Source organism: Pristis pectinata, chromosome 19, assembly GCF_009764475.1.
Source record: "Pristis pectinata isolate sPriPec2 chromosome 19, sPriPec2.1.pri, whole genome shotgun sequence".
Lineage (NCBI taxonomy): Eukaryota > Metazoa > Chordata > Chondrichthyes > Rhinopristiformes > Pristidae > Pristis > Pristis pectinata.
Window position 1 is genome coordinate 29,101,333 of NC_067423.1, and position 17,379 is coordinate 29,118,711.

The following is a 17,379-nucleotide window of genomic DNA, read 5'->3' on the forward strand; positions in this document are numbered from 1 at the left end:
GTAGAAATAAACTCACATTTTAAAGTTTGATAATTTGAAGGTACTAACCAAACGAATCTATAAAGCTAGTGGTGTTTGCAATAGTTAATTTTATGTTTTGTGTTTCATCTGGAATAGGGAGATTATGATCTGTGAAAATCAAAATGCTGCAGATGTTGGAAATCCAAAATATAAACAGGAGTTCTGGGAAATACACAGCAGGTCACAGGCAGCATCTGTGGAAAGAAAAACAAGTTGATGTTTCAGATTAAAGACCTTTTGTCAGAATTGGTAGAAAACAAGTTAATTTTAAATTGCCAAAGAGATTGGGAAGGAACAGATAGGGGAAAAGGAATATATCTGATGGGATGAGTCAGATTTGCTGTGGGGGTAAACTGTTGCTGAAATAACTTGTTGATAGGTTAATGAGGGAAGATAGAAAACAAAGGGACATGTAAAAACTGAAATGCAGATCTGTAGGAAATGCCCTGCAAGTCAGAAAAGCAGCCAGTATTACAAGTAGATGACCTAGTATGATCAGTTCAAATGCAAACAAAGTGAGTTTCCTGCAACTGTTGAATTTAATGTTGAGTCCAGAAGACTACAATGTATCAAAACACATGCATTTCAGACACTAGCTTGCATGTAAGGTGAGAGGGGGTAAGTTTAAAAGAGATGTGTGGGGCAAGTTTTTTTACACAGAGTGGTGGGTGCCTGGAATGTGCTGCCAGGAGTGGTGGTGGAAGCAAATACAATAGAGTTGTTTTAAGAGCCTCTTAGATTGGCACATGAATGTGCAGAGAATGGAGGGATATGGTCTTTGTGAAGGCAGAAGGGATTAGTTTAGTTTGGCATCTAATTACTAGTTTAATTAGTTTGGCACAACATGGTGGCCAAAGGGCTTGTTCCTGTGCTGTACTGTTCTATGTCCTTCATTGTTATGATAGTGCCACTGGTAGACTGTTAAGAGTGAGGTTAAGAATTAAAGGGGTTGGAAGTTAGAATCTCAAGATCACCCTTAGGTGCTGAGTTTAGGTGCTCCATAAAATTGTCATCCAGTTTGTATTTGATTTCCCTAATGTAGAGGAGACCACATTGTGAGCACTGAATATAGTACATTAGATGGAATAAGTGAATCACGGTTTCACTGAGAGGGTTTAATTTCCCACACCCTCTGTTCTCACCCCTCCTCCCGGACAGAGCAAGGATAGAAATTTCCTGGTCCTCACTTTCCACCTCACCAATCTCCACATTCAATGGATCATCCTTCACAATTTCCATCACCTTCAACAAAATTCCACACGACGCATTTCCTCTTCCTTGCCCTTTTCAATTCTGAAGGGTCTCTTTTCTTCACAACTCCCTGATCCACTCATCCGTCTCCCCCAACCACTCCTCTTCTCGTGGCACCTTGTCCTTTCACCTCTTCCTTTCCCACCATCCAGAGACCGAAATATCATTGAAGTTTCTTTGTGTTTTCTCTCGACTGCATTGGTGCTGCTTCCTGCACCCACACAGAATTCATCAATTTTATCACCTTTGCCAGAAGCTTCCACCCTGCTCTCAAATTCACATGACCATTTCTGGACACTTCTTTCCACTTTCAAAATCCTTTCTGTCTCCATCTCAGGAGACAAACTATCTACTGATATTTACTATAAACCGACTAACTCCCACAGCTGCTTAGACTACACATCTTCCCACCCTCTTGTAAGGATGCCATCCCTTTCTCCCAGTTTCTCTGTCCCTGCTGCATCTGCTGTCAAGATGAGGCCTTCCAGGACATTTGAAATGTCCTTTTTCAGGAAGTGTGGTTTCCCTTCTCTTGTGGTTGATGGAGCCTGCTCTCGCATCTCCTCTGTTTCTCATACTTCTTCTTTCACCCCACCTTCTTCCAGACAGAAGTAGAGTTCCCCAGTCCTTTCCTTTCACCCTACCAAGCCTCCGCATCCGGCATATCGTCATTTGTCATTTCTGCCAGCTGCAATGAGATCCCATCACTGGGAACATCTTCTCCTTCCTACCACTTGCCACAGGTTCCACTCCCTCCTGTCTCACCAGTCCCCTTTCCCCTCTCCACTCTCAGTACTGATGCAGGATTTCAATCCAAACGTCAACAGTTTCTTTCCTACCCACATTTGCAGCTCGACCCGGGTGAGTTCCTCCAGCGGATTGTTTGTTGCTCTGAATTTCAGCATCTGCAATCTCTTGTGTCTGCAACCTGTAACCAATGTGTCCACAGGGATCAGTGCTGGGAATTCAGCTGTTTTCAAAATATGTATTGATGACTTGGAGGAAAGAAGCAAATTTACTGTGGTCAAAAATGTAGATAATGCAAACATAGATATGGAAAGGCAAGCTGAGAGGAGGATACAAACAGTTTAAAGAGAAATATTGATGAGTTGAGTGGACAAAAAGTTGGCAAATGGAGTACGTATTGGTTCCTTAGTATGCATGATGCATTCTGGGAAGTGAGAACACTAATGGAATTGAGGCAAAAAAAGGATCATGATAGCATTTTATACAGAGATGTGTAACTGAGAGTGCTACTGTACCAGGAACCAGGCATGAGCATATGAAATCCACATTGCTGCGCTGAGAATGCTTTGCCCTATAGCTCTGCAGAGAGGCTGTCTGTGAGGCTGGTGTTGGGTGGGTGAGGGCGAGTGATGTGGTCTCTTGGAACTGAAATGTGGAGCTCAGAACTGCACCTTGGTTGGCATGGTGTGTGCTTCCCATGTTGGGGAATAACAATAGCTAATGTGTTGCAGACTGCCCAGATCCTAGTTTCTCATTGCCTCTTGTTGGATGTGATGGAAGCTGCTGTTTTCCCCCTTTTTGTTTGGTTGCCGAGCTCTTCCCAGCCCATAGATTGGAGTTTGTCACCATTAGAGAAATCTCTGGGTTGGGGAGAACTGTGCAGCCAAACAGAGGGCAGGCAGCAAATTCCATCACATTTAACAAAAGTAGTGATAGACTGTAGGATTTGGAAGGTCAATCAACACATGGGGCACCTACTGCCTGTCCCCAGCAATGACTGGCACTTACTGTGCCATTCAGGATGTAGCCCCGAGTCCAAAATCTTAGATCTCAGCTGCTGCACCTCTTATCCCAGCCTGACCAACACCAGCACTCGCTGGCAGGCTCTCTGCACCACGAAGCAATTCATTGATGTTGGCGCTGCAAGTTCCTGATACCCAGCTTCCTGACGCAACAATGTGCAGCAGCAGGAAGGGTAGGGGAGTTTACACAGACCCAGATTCCCAGCATTGCGGTGGGGAGGGCAGAGATTTGTACCAGGTTCCCAGTGCAGCAATTGCAGTCCAAATAGATGTCTTTTTTAAATTAAAGTAGACTATCTACCTCTTAGTGTTTGAATTGCAAGACCAAGAGTGCATTAATGAATTGGAGCTCTGCAGAATAGCACTAAACGGTATAATTAGGTTTCTCATTAATGAAACAATGGAAACTAGGATACAAGTACAGCAGGTAATTGGGAAGCCTAATCAAATACTTGCCTTTATTTCAAGGACTTGAAGGCTAACAATAGGGAAGGCACATCTGAGATCACCTCTAGGTTGTTGTGAAGCAGCTTTGGTCCCCCTTTTTAATAAAGATGCATTTTCTTTAAAGACACTTCAGAAAAGGCTCACAGGGTATAGAGGGATCATCTTTTGAGGAAAGTTTGAACAGGCTGGGTCTGTGCTGTCTGGAATTAAGAAGAACGAAGGGCAGTCTTATTGAAACGTGTAAAATTTTTAGGGAGCTTAGGAGGGTTTATGTTGGGAGGATGTTCCCCCTTGAGAGAGTCTAGGACTTGATGACATCTCAGTATAAGGGAGAATTTAATTCTGAAATGAGGAAGAATTTCTTCTCAAAGTGAAATTGTGAGTCTTTGGAATTCCTTGTTTCAGAAAATTGTGGATATATTCAATGGTAAGATATTTGGAACAGGAATCGAGGGTTATGATGAGACAGTTGGAATTGGACAAGAAAGTTGGATTCGCCATGATCTCATTAAATGTTGGAGCAGGCTTAAGGGGCCAAATAATTATTGTCTTTATTAAAAAAAACTTATTGATTACTGAGTAAATAATGTTGTATTTTGTGAAAGTATATTTCCCAGTAAGGAAGAAGTATGACGAAATTGATGAGGGGTGGGTTGTAATAATACCAATGGAGTTCTAATTTATTGGTGATGAAAGAAAACATTGCTCTAATTATTTTTTTAGAATGCTATGCAGACTTCTTGAAAGAAGAATTTGATGTCAAGACCTACACAGCTCAATCAATTCATCAAGCAGTGATCGTTGAGCAGTTGGCAAAACTTGCTCAAGGAATCAGTCAATTAGATAAAGAGCTTCATGTGCAGGTACAAACTTTTTTTTTATTATTATAAAGGTGTAAGATCTAAGAAACAACAAAGGTGCTTCCAAGTTATCCTAACAAAGATTTTGAAATTGTTGCCTTGGCTAGCATGTCCAACCTAACATGGATCATATATGAAACAGTGATAGCTATTCACAGCAAAGATGGTTACCCTTCAGACTAAGTATCGCCAGCATGCTGGTCAAAGCATGTAAATAAAGAAAGGGCCATTGTCACTGCCATCCATGTCACTGGAGTACTTTGTTTGAGGATTGCTTTATTATGTAGTTATGTTATTTTATCACATGTTTGGATAAGGATTGTGCTTTCTGTTGTATGAATTTTCTCCTTTACTTCAGCTTAAGGATAATCATGGAAGTAGTATTTTGAACAGAACGTAATGGTGTTTCATCTCACATACTTAGAAGAGGTTCCTTTTATCAGGAAATTATTATAGTTCTAATCAAGCTAATTGTTCATTTGCAAAGGGGAAAGTGAAAGTATTCTGCACTGGATGCCAGGTAACAGAAGTGCAGGAACAGTCTTTTAACCTGGTAGTGTCTTTGGCCGCACGAAGAAGTCGGAATTTGAATCCTAATCATAAGAATCCTTTTTTTTATGGATGGCTATGATAAAGATGCTTTTCTTAAAGTAAAATACAATTTTATGTTATTTTTATTTTGAATTGAATACTAACTAGTTATCAAGCATTTGAGGGAATAATGCACCAAAGCAGTCTCCTTATTGCAACTTTCTGGTTGGCTGTGGTTTAAATCTTTTAGATTAAATGGGGATTTCTATTCCCTTCTAATCCAAAAGAAAGCACAACCAAGATGAGAAATAGAACTGCTGTAATAATTCTTCTGTATCTTTATCTTGAAGCAGATGAATAATATATCCATTCTCCTATTATGGGTTTCTTAAAATGAAATTGGCCTTGTTTTTGTGGGAAAGCCAGCAGCTACATTGCCAATTACTGGCATTTCCTGCCTAAGTGCCACCAAGTTCATCATTACTTTGAATGTAGAAGTTCTGAAATTGCTGGCAACTGTTCAACAGCATATGCTGTCTGTACTCTCCATGGAGTGTGTGGTCATGACAATTTCCCAGTAATTTGACAGGGGAACCTGCTAAACAATCTGTACCAGGTTAGTCCCGGTGTAGGAACACCTCCATTTGTTTACCAGGAGAGGAAAAGCTGCTAGGGATCAAAATAAGTATTGATTAATTTTACATTTTTAAAAATTGTTTTGTTTTTGCTTATTTTTAAAAACTTTTTAAAGGATTTGTTAATACTTATTTTAAAATCATTTTAGTTGTTAGTAGTTTGAATATTTTTAATGATTTTTGAAAATCAAAAAGCTGGCTGCCAACATTTCTTTCAACTTTTTTTATGGTTTTAGCTTGAGGTGTGGTGTCTTGCTTCTGACCTCAAAATCTGGCCTAATATTTCTTCCTGGTTACCTGGCATGGTGCTATGACCACAATGGCTTGAATGGCTTTAAACCCTGTTGAGGTTGATGAAGGAGACATCTCTTCTGGAGCTTGTGTATCAGATTGTTGTTGGGTTGATGGAGAATTGGTTTGCCGGAATATTTTGGATGGGAATGATATCATGAATGTTTTTAAGATGAAGATGACTGCACAAAAGAATCCACTAAATTATGGGTGAATTCTGATTATGGAAGGAGGGGCTGTTGAGGCAGGTAAGAGAACATTTGGGAGAATTAAAATTTTTTTCCTCTGTGCATCAATATTTTAGTGATAATTTGAACAAACTAGTGATGAAGTGTTTCAAAATATTCTGATGGATTTCTATACGAATGAAGAGGAGGAATGTTGTTGCTTGAAAATGACTAATTTTTAATTTCCTGTGACCAGTGCCAATGTGAAAGATAAGTACAGAGAATGGTTAGATATAGATTGCTTTTAACAAAAAAATTGTTCCAATGACGTATTTGTGATCTCGGACCTCAAAATTACTGATTAATGTCCCAGTTTAAATTTTTTGCCATAGGCTGGTCTGAAGTAGGTTGCTAATTTAAATTTAACTTTAGTATAGAATATATTTTTGGGTAAGGTACCATGTTAATTGATGCATAACATATTTGATGGGATTGATGTGATTTTGCAGGTTGTTGCAAGACATGAAAACTTGCTGGCTCAGGCCACTGGCATAGAGTCACTAGAAGGTAGGTGTTTTTTTCAAAAAAAACCTTTGCAATACAATGAGAGGTGTGCAAGCCAGATCCACGATTCTGTCCTTCCCCACACCCCAACAAGATATCTGCAATCCCAGATAGTCTGTATTACAAATATGAGCAAACTATCCCTTGAAACTAATGCAAATTGTTCACAGCCTTCAAGAACCATGTCTGTTTACCACTCAAAACATCAGATATGCAGATAATTGCCCTGTGGCGTGGCAGTGGGTGGAAGAAAGAATTCTTGGTGGCAGGGATTGATTGCTTGTGCAGCTATATTGCAGGGATAGAGGGCTTCCTTTGCTGTTGTAGATCCTGTTCAAGATGACTCTGTGATGCAAAAGCCAACAATGAAAAGGAGAGATCTGTGGGAGTTCTGAGGAATTGGGTGCTTTGAAATTAATGGGGTTTAAGAGTCTGTGGTGAAGAGGCAGTGTAGGAATTGGGTTGTTGGCTGTTGAATGGGGCTCCACCATAAATAAAATATCAACTCCACTGGACTTGCCAACTCTAAGGTAAATTTAGTAGTGTGCATAGATGTTATACTATGTGACATCATACTGTTAATTAAGCAAACTGAAAAATGCCTCCTATCAGAATTGGCAATACACCCACTGTAAGATGCATACAGTATTAAAACAAGTTCCAAGCACTTCAATTTTCACGTATATGTCTTGTGGAGGAAGATGCCTAAACAGGGTATCTAGTCTATTAATCCTAACCACTGACCAGTTTGGCTTGGATCCTTCAGGTAAACCGGCTCTGCAATAGTTAGCTTGCACAGTGCAGACTGCCAGTAAAGCACATGTCAGAATAATGAGGCCATCCTTCCTAAATGGGACTAGTGAAGGAAACTAATAAATGGAAAAGTGACTAAATAATTGCCTGTTGGTAGAACTCCAAAGTTTGACACAATTGCTTGTGAAGATGGCAATCTTGGAATACTTGGTTTGTCCAGTTTATTTTTCATGCAATGACCTTTTTAAAATCAAAACTGCAATTGAAGTGCACCTGACGCACATTCAGTTGAAATGCCTAATTTCCAGATATTTCTTTGATCATGTGAGGTAACAGAGCTGAAAAATAGTTTCCATTGGTACTCATAAGCTCCAGTTAATTTTATAACGGAAAATAATTTTGTGTTGTGTTCTTAGAATCATTTAAGAAAATGGCAGAAGATTGAACAAATTATCTTTAAATGGATTTGCTCAGGAGCTTTCCATAGCTATGTCTATTTTGTGTCTTTTTCTTATTAGTTAACATCCATTTCATTTTTAAGTAAAGGAATATTTTCGAATTGCTTCTAAAAACTAATTGAAAGGCAATGATTGCAAGATTCTTCTTGACCTATCATTGAAGTCCTTGTTTTTAGTTTTGCTTGTGGCTGCCCACAAATTGAAATTGTCCTGCTGTATTTTTCCAAAAACCTTAGAAATTTAAAGATAATATGGATGTACAAAAATTACTGGATGCAAGCATCTGTCTTTTGTATTACAGGATGTGATCTTCCTTCTCTTACATCTCAAAGTTAAACATAAAGCAAAATAAAATCCGATAAATTAAAAGCCATTCCATGGTTGTCTATTCATTTTTTTGAAAATGGTTTTCACAAATCTTAAATTATTTTTGTTTCATAAATGACTTGTCAAAAATTACAAACAAGTTCAGTGGAATGGATTACAGAACATGTTTTACCATTGTGTAATTTGCATTTGGGTCAAGCATATAGCATAGAAAAATGCAGAGTAAGTTTTTTGAAATGGGAGTCACAACACTATATAGTTAATAGTCTCAGGTTGTACATTATTCTGAGAGTTCATAAATTATTTGATTTGGGGATTACTTTTAGTTTCTTGGACAAATAGACTTGCTAAAGAGTATAGGAAGGAATAGGGTGTTGCAGGCAGAATGAGCATGTTGTGTCAAATTGTTTGCTTCAGTGATTTTTGATTTGTGCATTTGATTACTGATTGCTTAAAAATTCATGTCCACAATGGATAAATTTGTTTAGAGCTTCCTTCAAACTAAATCAAAGGTGAGTGTATGAAGCTATTTGCTTGAACAAGGACAAATCGGAATATTTATTAATGGTGAGAGATTTGAAATGATGTGGGTGCTAATTGATTGCATTTATGTGATGTGAGGGTTGGAAGCATACGCACAGGTAAAACGGTTAATGGGAATGTGTTTGTCTTCATCTCAAGGCTGTAAGAATTTGCATATAGAACTTTGGTTACAAAACATTTGGATTGCCCTTCAATTCTGGGCACCAACCACCAGTTAGATACAATGCAGATTTACTAGAATGATGCTATGTTTTAAAGAGTTATTAAAGATAAGCAATGTAAAATTGATTTCTATTTCCTTTTGAGTTTAGAAGGTGGAAAAATAAAATTAGATTATTTTTAAAAAATTCATTTTTTCCGATATTTACAAATTAGAGATTTTCTTCGGTCTCAGCTACATTCTTTTCCTATGAGTCCTGATAAAAATTTATTAGATGTAGTCTTTTCACGATGGCTCAATATGTAATATTTATGACAGGTTATTAGGAATGAGTAAGGTTCCACTAGAGAAAATTAAAAACGCTTGGGAACAAGATTTGCGGATGTCAATTTCTGAGGAAACTTGGAATGAAATTTTTAAATTGGTTAATACTTCGTCATTATGCACCCATCATTCCCTCCTTCAATTTAAAGTGGTCCATAGAGCTCACTTGTCTAAAGATAGACTATCCTGTTTTTGTTCCGATATATCTCCTTACTGTGACAAATGCAATAATGGAGAGGCTTCTTTAATTCACATGTTCTGGACGTGTCAGAATCTTAAAAAATATTGGACAGAGGTGTTTCAAACTTTTTCTGTACTTTTTAAAATAAATTTTAAACATAATCCTTTGACTGCATTATTTGGGATTGTTGGAGAAAAAGATATAACTTTGAAGGCTTCTGATCTACACGTTCTGGCTTTTATTTCTGTTATAGCCAGGAGGGCTGTGTTGCTTAAATGGAAGGAAGTTACTCCGCCTACTCATGCTCAATGGTTACAGGATGTTATGTCATACCTGAATCTAGAGAAGATCTGTTGTTCAATTCTTGAATTGAAGACTTTCAAACCCTGTGGGGACCTTTTTCGAATTATTTTCAAAACCTTTGATTTGGTGACTAAAATACAGACATTGGCTGACGTTGTTACGTTTGAAGGGTTTTTCCTTGTTTTATTTATCAAACAGCTTCAGTTTTTGGTAGTGGGAGTAGATTTTTTTTAATAATAAAATATTCCAATTTTTTCTTTATTTACTATCACATATGATTATTAATTTAGAGTATTGTGATCCTAAGTATAATTTAACACAATGTATTCAGTAGTATTTTTACCCTTTTTTTTGATGCATGTTCTCTGTATTTGTTTTCCGTGGATTTAATAAAAATATTGTAAATAAAAATATTGTAAAGAAAAATAAAGGGATTTGATGGAATGGTGATCAAGAAACTATTTCATCTATTGTGGCAAACCAGACTGTGGTTTAAAGTTAGGTCACTTAGGAGTGAACTCAGCCCAGAATACTGGGTCAGTAGAAATTTTTAAGATTTCTATTGACAACATTTTGGTTGGCATACCTACCAGAAGATGGTACATGTAGTTTGGGTACAAACCATCCATGCTCAGTTAAATGATTTAAGAGCTCCTCTTTCTGCAAAGTAATAGTTCACAACTTAAAATGAATTATCTTGTGAATTAATGTAAATGTTTTGTAGGTTTATATCTTTTTAATAAGTTGCCTCTTGTACATCTTAGGAGTTCTTCAGATGATGCAGACCCGGATTTCTGCTCTTCAGTGCACTGTTGACAGGTATAGTGGAAGTATAATATTGTTATCATGATAATGAAGTACGTATGTGAAATTATGGTACCAGAAATGATTTGTGTATTGCTGCTTCTGTTACCTAGCATGATTATACAGACATTGTATCACGCGCCCTAATTCTTTTATCTCAAAAAAAAAGTATAGAGCTTTGGCTTATTTTGGTATTGGAAAAAATGAATGGACATATTACGTAATGTAAGCTAATATCTAATCATGCACTTGGTTAATGTGGAGCAAAGTTAGGTAAATGAAATGCAGATTAACCATGATGTAATTAAATGCAGTACAGGCTCAAGTGACCTGTTCCTAGAAATAGTGGAAGTAAAATAAATGATGAAAGAAGCACATTCACTTTATTTTCTTTCGAATATATGAAAGACGGGCTGGTGCAATTCCACGAGTCAAAATACTGGTTATAGTTCAGAATTCAAGAATGACCTTGGGGAAAAATGTACTTGGAGCTTGTTAATCAGCATGTTATACTATTTTAGGAATATGGTTATTTGGGTAGATGATGTGCAGAGAATTTCATATGCACAAATCTTCTGTCTGTTGGTATGATCTTGCACACTTCTTAGGATTTTGAAAATAAGTGGGATGGTAGATGGGAAGCAAATATTCTGACGGGAAGACTGACGAGGGTTTTTGAGGAGAGAAGTTGAGAAACACTTCATACAAAGAGTGGTTGAGGTGTGAACACTTGAACAAGGTTTAATTACAAGTAAGTTTTCATCTGAGAATATTGTGTTTGCCTGGATATGAAGGGATTTAGAATAAATACTTATTGGATTTTACTCAAGTAAACTGTTTCTGCAATTAATGATCTCGTGCTTATTATGGGATAAAATTATATTTCGCCAGATTAAGGAAATTTCTGGGGTGTTATTTTAAGCTAATTTGATGTTTTAGGTAAAAGATGGTTGCTTGCATTGAATCTGTTCTTGTGGCCAAGGGAAGTGAGCTGGCTTATAGGTGCTGAGCATTCTGGTTTTATCTGGAACTCAGTACACCTTGTAGTATTGTCACAGCAGAATTTGAAACAACAGCCTCTCTACTCAATTTTGCACAAAACTAAATTTCAACAACTTATTTTATTTCAATTTTATGTCAATTTTATTTATTTTCAACAGGATCAGAGGAAAAATTGTTGATCCGTATAACAAGATTGTTGCTCGGACTGCACAGTTGGCCAGATTACAGGTATACTTCTAAAATATAAATCTGTATGTAAGAGATGAGTATTCGATATCTCTGATCATAAGCTCCAGGAACTTTTAGATTTTCTCTGCCATTCAGTGAACAAAGTTTGAGTTATCTTAGTTTTACTCAAAAGCTATGCAAGTCATACGAATGGATAACGAGCTTGGGTAAAGGTTAAGAAATAATAAGTACTGAATGGGAAGCCCCAGGGCTTGGGGTTTGTGCCCCTATTGAGTGTTATTTTTATAAGCTCTCTGGAAAGTGGCCAGTTTTGCACATTATAACAAAAGTAGTTGAGGTAACGGAATTGGGGGAGGCATTTTAGAAATAAATAACTGAGTTGGGTAAAATATATGTAAATAGGATGATGGCTGATGAAATTTTGGTGCATACTACTACAATACTAAACCGTTTTCAACTAAATTTCTGAAGAGGAAATTTGGCCATTTTCACCACTTCTAACTATTATGTGATAGTATATTGAACAGGATCATGCAGTGGAGCTGCTGATCATATACAGCTACGACCTGATGTCAAGGAATGGTAGGATGTAAGTTGATTCTTCCTTCCCTTTGAATTCATAACCTTAGTCTCAGTGCATTAGTGATGTGTACCAGAGGAAAGATGGCTGACCTATGTTCTGTTACCTCTGAGCAGCCAAGTTGAAACGGTATTTGTGGCAGCTTGAGGGAAGGCATCTGAAAGAACTTCAACAGAGAAATTACCTTGTTTCAGTTTATTTGTGCAATATACCAGAGAGGTTGATATGATTGTCTTTATCATTAAGTTACTTTCACTCATGGGTTGAGCAACATTATGTGATTTTCATTACCAGCTGGGAGAACCCTCAGTCTTTCCTCCAAGTCCTATATGTTTCTCTTTTTGTTTTGCCTTTCATGTTGAATGGCAATGCTTTATATGTAGAAGTCTCCTGTCTTTGATCTTGACTGTGGAAATCAGAATGATCTTTGCCACTGATGTTTGCACCTTGAAGTGGTAAGATTCTTCTTCCACAGGGAGTTCTATCTCCCTCAGTTTGGAATAATCTTTGAACTTGGCTCTGAATCTGAAACATTGGTGGCATTTGATTCATCTTGTAAATCAGCATTTCAAAACATTTTGGATTACGTTTTGAAAAACCACTGCTTATATTTGGTGGAAGCCATTTAAAGTGTTCCTCATCTCCAACTTCTATTGTCTTATAATTAAATTTCAGGTTGTGGATGCAAATGACAGCATTTATTCTTTTGTATTTGAGAGAGTTACCCTTTTGAACCACAAACCTGCTAATTAGGTAGACTGATCATTTTGACAGTGACATTCTTTTTGTGTGATACTAATGGTAGCTTGTATCCTGCGGTCTGGGTTTAGAGCCAGGTTATGGCATTTGCTGTGGCCTGGAATAGATCAGAGTGGCAGTCGTTGGCGAAGTATTCCATTGCTTATTTTTATTGCTACAGTCACATATGGGACTTTATCTGAGTTGCCACATCTTTCTTGTCCAGATTGTATTGGGTTGGAAGCTATTTAGTGGAAAGTTCAGTCCAGATATTGGTTCTGTAAGGTTAATGATAATGTTTTTGTTTGAAATGTTGTGTTGTTCCATTTGAGACCATCGATGCTCCACACCTCATTGAAGTGCATCATTGAAGTCTTTCTCATGGCGGCTTCCTTGATTTGAGTCATAACCTTGACATGCCTTTCAGCCTGCATTGGATTGAGTGTGACAGGTTTGCAAAGATCCAGTCATTGAAGTATTGATGGAGGCTTTAGTTCTCATGTCTAGGGGGATATTACCGGGAGCCAGTCTATGGTTTTTAACTTCAAACGTCTGGTATGGGTGTGCATGATAGTGTTTAGTTGGACATCCAATATCTTGATGTGCCAGCTGTATGCTTGTTCACAAACAATACTCTGAGGTTTAGTTTTTCAAAATAAAATTGATTGTTCAGTGGATCTTTGCTCCTACATCCTGTGTGATTCCCGATAGTGTCTTCAGAAGGATTGATCACATCTTCACCTTTTCCTTTGTCTTCAACAAAAGTTGCATGAAGATGAGGAAAAGTCTAGCCATACTCCTAAGATTCAGAAATCGATTTCCAGTTTTCAGCAGTGGAATGCTGTTAAGGTTTTGGACGAATTGGTTTGTAATTTCCAGTGATAGAACTATTACGCCAATTTGTTCAGTATTGTGTCAGCTGAGTGATGGTGGTGTCTGGCAGAAAGTTATCGCTGTTAAATGTCAAGGTTTTCTACTTTGTTGGAGACTGCTACTTATCAACTAAACCTGGATGTTTTTTCAGATCTAGTTTCATGTGAGCATGGCTGCTTCTGTATTTGGGGAACTGTGAATGGATCTGAATTCTTATGGTGTCTTCTCTGACCTTTTGGGAGGCTAGTGCAGAAATTGCAGGGGCCCTGGCAGAGATATTTAAAACGTCCTTAGCCACAGGTGAGGTGCTGGAGGTCCTGAGGATAGCTAATGTTGTTCCGTTGTTCAAGAAAGGCTCTAAGAATAAGCTGGGAAATTATAGGCAGGTGAGCCTGACGTCAGTCGTGGGTAAATTACTGGAAGGTATTCTAAGGGACAGGATATATCAGTATTTGGATAGACAGGGACTGATTAGGGATAGTCAACATGGCCTTGTGTGTGGTAGGTCATGACTAACAAATCTCGTAGAGTTCTTTGAGGAGGTTACCAAGAAGGTTGATGAGGGAAAGGCGATGGATCTTGTCTACATGGACTTTAGCAAGGCCTTTGACACACTGCTGCATGGGAAGCTGGTCCAGAAGGTTAAGTCGCTTGGCATTTAGCATGAATCAGCCAATTGGATTCAACATTGGCTTAGCAGGAGAAGCCAGAGAGTGGCAGTAGATGGTCCTCTCTCTGACTGGAGGCCTGTGACTAGTGGTGTGCTGCAGGGATCGGTGCTGGGTCCGTTGTTGTGTATCATCTATATTAATGATTTAGATGATGTGGTAAACTGGATCAGCAAATCTGCAGATGACACCAAGATTGGGGGCATAGTGGACAGCGAGGAGGGCTATCAAAGTTTGCAGTGTGATCTTGACCAGCTAGCAAAATGGGCTGAAAAATGGCAGATGGAACTTAAAGCCCACAAGTGTGAGGTGTTGCACTTTGGGAGGACAAACTGGGGTAAGACTTAGACAGTGAATGGTAGGGCTGTGAGGTGTACGGCAGAACAGAGGGACCTGGGAATACAGGTCCATAATTCCTTGAAAGTGCTGTCACAGGTAGATAGGGTCATAAAGAGAACTTTTGGCACTTTAGCCTTCACAAAGCAGGGCATTGAGTACAGGAGTCAGGATGTTATGTTGAAGTTGTACCAGACATTGGTGAGGCTGAATTTAGAATATTGTGTGCAGTTCTGGTCACCTACCTGCAGGAAAGATATCGATAAGCTTGAAAGAGTGCAGAGAAAATTTACAAAGATGTTGCCAGGACTTGAGGACCTGAGTTACAGGGATAGGTTGAATAGGTTATGATTTTATTCCCTGGAGTGCAGGAGAATGAGGGGATATCTTACAGTGGGTATACAAAATTGAGGGGTATAGATTGGATGAATGCGTGTAGGCTTTTTCCCCTAAGGTTGGATGAGATGAGGACTAGAGGATGTAGGTTTAGGGTGAAATATTTAAGGGGATTCTGAAGGGAAACTTCTTCACTCAGAGGGTGGTGCAAGTGTGGTATGAGCTACCAGTGGAAGTGGTAGATGCGGGTTCAATTGTAACATTTAAGAGAAGTTTGAATAGGTACATGGATAGGAAGGGTTTGGAGGGATATGGTCCGGGTGCAGGTGGATGGGACTAGGCAGAAAATCAGGTTGGCATGGATTAGATGGGCCGAAGGGCCTGTTTCTGTGCTGTAATACTCTTACTGTTTTCTGAATGGAAGCTCTTGCACCTTAATTGGATTGAGTCACGACAAGACCCAAACGTGAGAAAGCTGACATTGTGTTGCAGTACTGAGGACTTTTCAAATGCCCAGTATGGTTGGACTACAGGAAGCTCTATATTTTGAATGAGACATTCAATTGTGGTTCTGTCTATTGTGTGTTTAGGTGGATGCAGTACATCCCATTTGAAGAAAGGCAGGGAGTTCTGGTGCCCTGGCTAATAGTCCTCCCTCTGTTAGTAAAGCAGATGGGGTAATTACCTGAGTTCTTTGTAATACTTCAGAAGTAACACATATATAATGTGCTTTGCCATCCCAAAGAGGTGAAAACTGCAAATATGTTGTGCTTCATTATTTCCACTACAATGGACATCCTTCTCCCTGCGTGTCTCCACATAACACTCTGGAAAAACCTTCTATCAAACTCTGCTTTGATGTCTGTTCACTCACTAACATTTTGCATCTTTCTTCAGAAGAAACTTTAATTTGTCTCTGCTCAGAGTAAGCAATTTTTCTTACAGCAAAGGTCCTTCTTGATAATTTGTTTCTTCCTGGTCTGTTGGTAGGGTTATTTTTCAAAACAAAATACTCAAAAGGTGTATAGTGCTATTTCTACTGTTCTGACCTTGAAAGTAGGAAACCTGCCAAATCTATCATGATCTCAGTAGAGATTATTCCTCATGCAATGTGGAACAACCCACATACCCACACAAAATATTATTGTTTAGATCTTATTGTCAATGATGACTAAATTTTGGAGGTACGTGTTGGATGCGGGCATTTCTATCCGTCCTAAAGAATTTCAGCTGTTGGTTTAACCAAGAATTGGGTATTTTACACAGCAGAGAATAGGAAGGTATTTTAAAGCCAATTTAATCAACATAGAAACATTTTGCATTGCATTATTTTCTCATGGTCCTTTTGTTCCTTCTCCTTTGGTTGCATTCATTCAGTAATATGTACATGTCCCATGAAGGCTCACAAAAATTAAGCTCTGAAATTAATCGAGCTACCAAAATCTTGAAACTCAAAAGGCAACTTGCAAAGAGTGGTGGTTTCATGTTAAGTTGATTTTTTTTCGCAGAGGCACAAGTTCATTTTATCTATACATGTTTTCAGTTTTTTATCATGAAAACATAATTTAGGGCATTAATAAATTTTGAAATTTCTGAAGGGTGATGTGCCATTGGTGTTATATAGTGATGGACATTTTGTTGATGCATTTGTATTTAGAACTCTTAAGTCAGTTATACTTCTGCTTGAAATCGGAAGATTGCTAAAGTGTGCTGGATTGCAGATGAGTCCAACAGCACACAAATATTACCCATGAAAAGTAATACTGCAATACTTTCAGTAATGACCAAAAGTAGCTGTTAATTTATTGAAGAACCCTTCAAAATGACAGTGATTGGCAATTGATCAGCCTTTTTTTTTCATGCTTTTTGTTGTGATCAATTAACTGGTGAATGAAGTCTTTTGGACCACATTGCAGCATGGAGCCCTCTTTTTTTCCCTCTTCAGGCACCTCGGCCAATTGCACTCGCCAAATGTAATCCTTGTAGTCTGCTGCCCCCTACTGTCTTTTGTGATATTCTCTTCTTTCATTCTGCACATTTTGGATTAATGACTCCTTTTCTTTCATTTGTCTTCAGTGATGCAGCCATCGCCGATTTTGGTTTACTTCCTTCTACATCTTGTATCCTTTAGTACAGTTTATGACTACAGTTTCAGACCTTCCATTGTTTCTTAAGCACTCTATGTGGCCGCAGTATCTCTGGAACTCCTAATCTTCCTCCAGCTTTGATCTTTGTTTCAGAGAAGCCTTCATTGCCAGGACATACTTC

The 17,379-nt window shown here is 38.4% G+C and overlaps 1 protein-coding gene across 2 annotated transcripts in view; it reads left to right on the forward strand.

Annotated features, from left to right (window-relative positions):
• cog5 (component of oligomeric golgi complex 5) overlaps positions 1-17,379 on the forward strand; it is a 93,261-nt gene that overhangs the window by 635 nt on the left and 75,247 nt on the right. For both annotated transcript variants that reach the window (XM_052034057.1, XM_052034058.1), the window contains exons 2-5: positions 4,212-4,351; positions 6,482-6,539; positions 10,350-10,404; positions 11,550-11,619. In XM_052034057.1, coding sequence (XP_051890017.1) covers positions 4,212-4,351; positions 6,482-6,539; positions 10,350-10,404; positions 11,550-11,619 — 323 coding nt within the window. The remainder of the gene's footprint in view (positions 1-4,211; positions 4,352-6,481; positions 6,540-10,349; positions 10,405-11,549; positions 11,620-17,379) is intronic.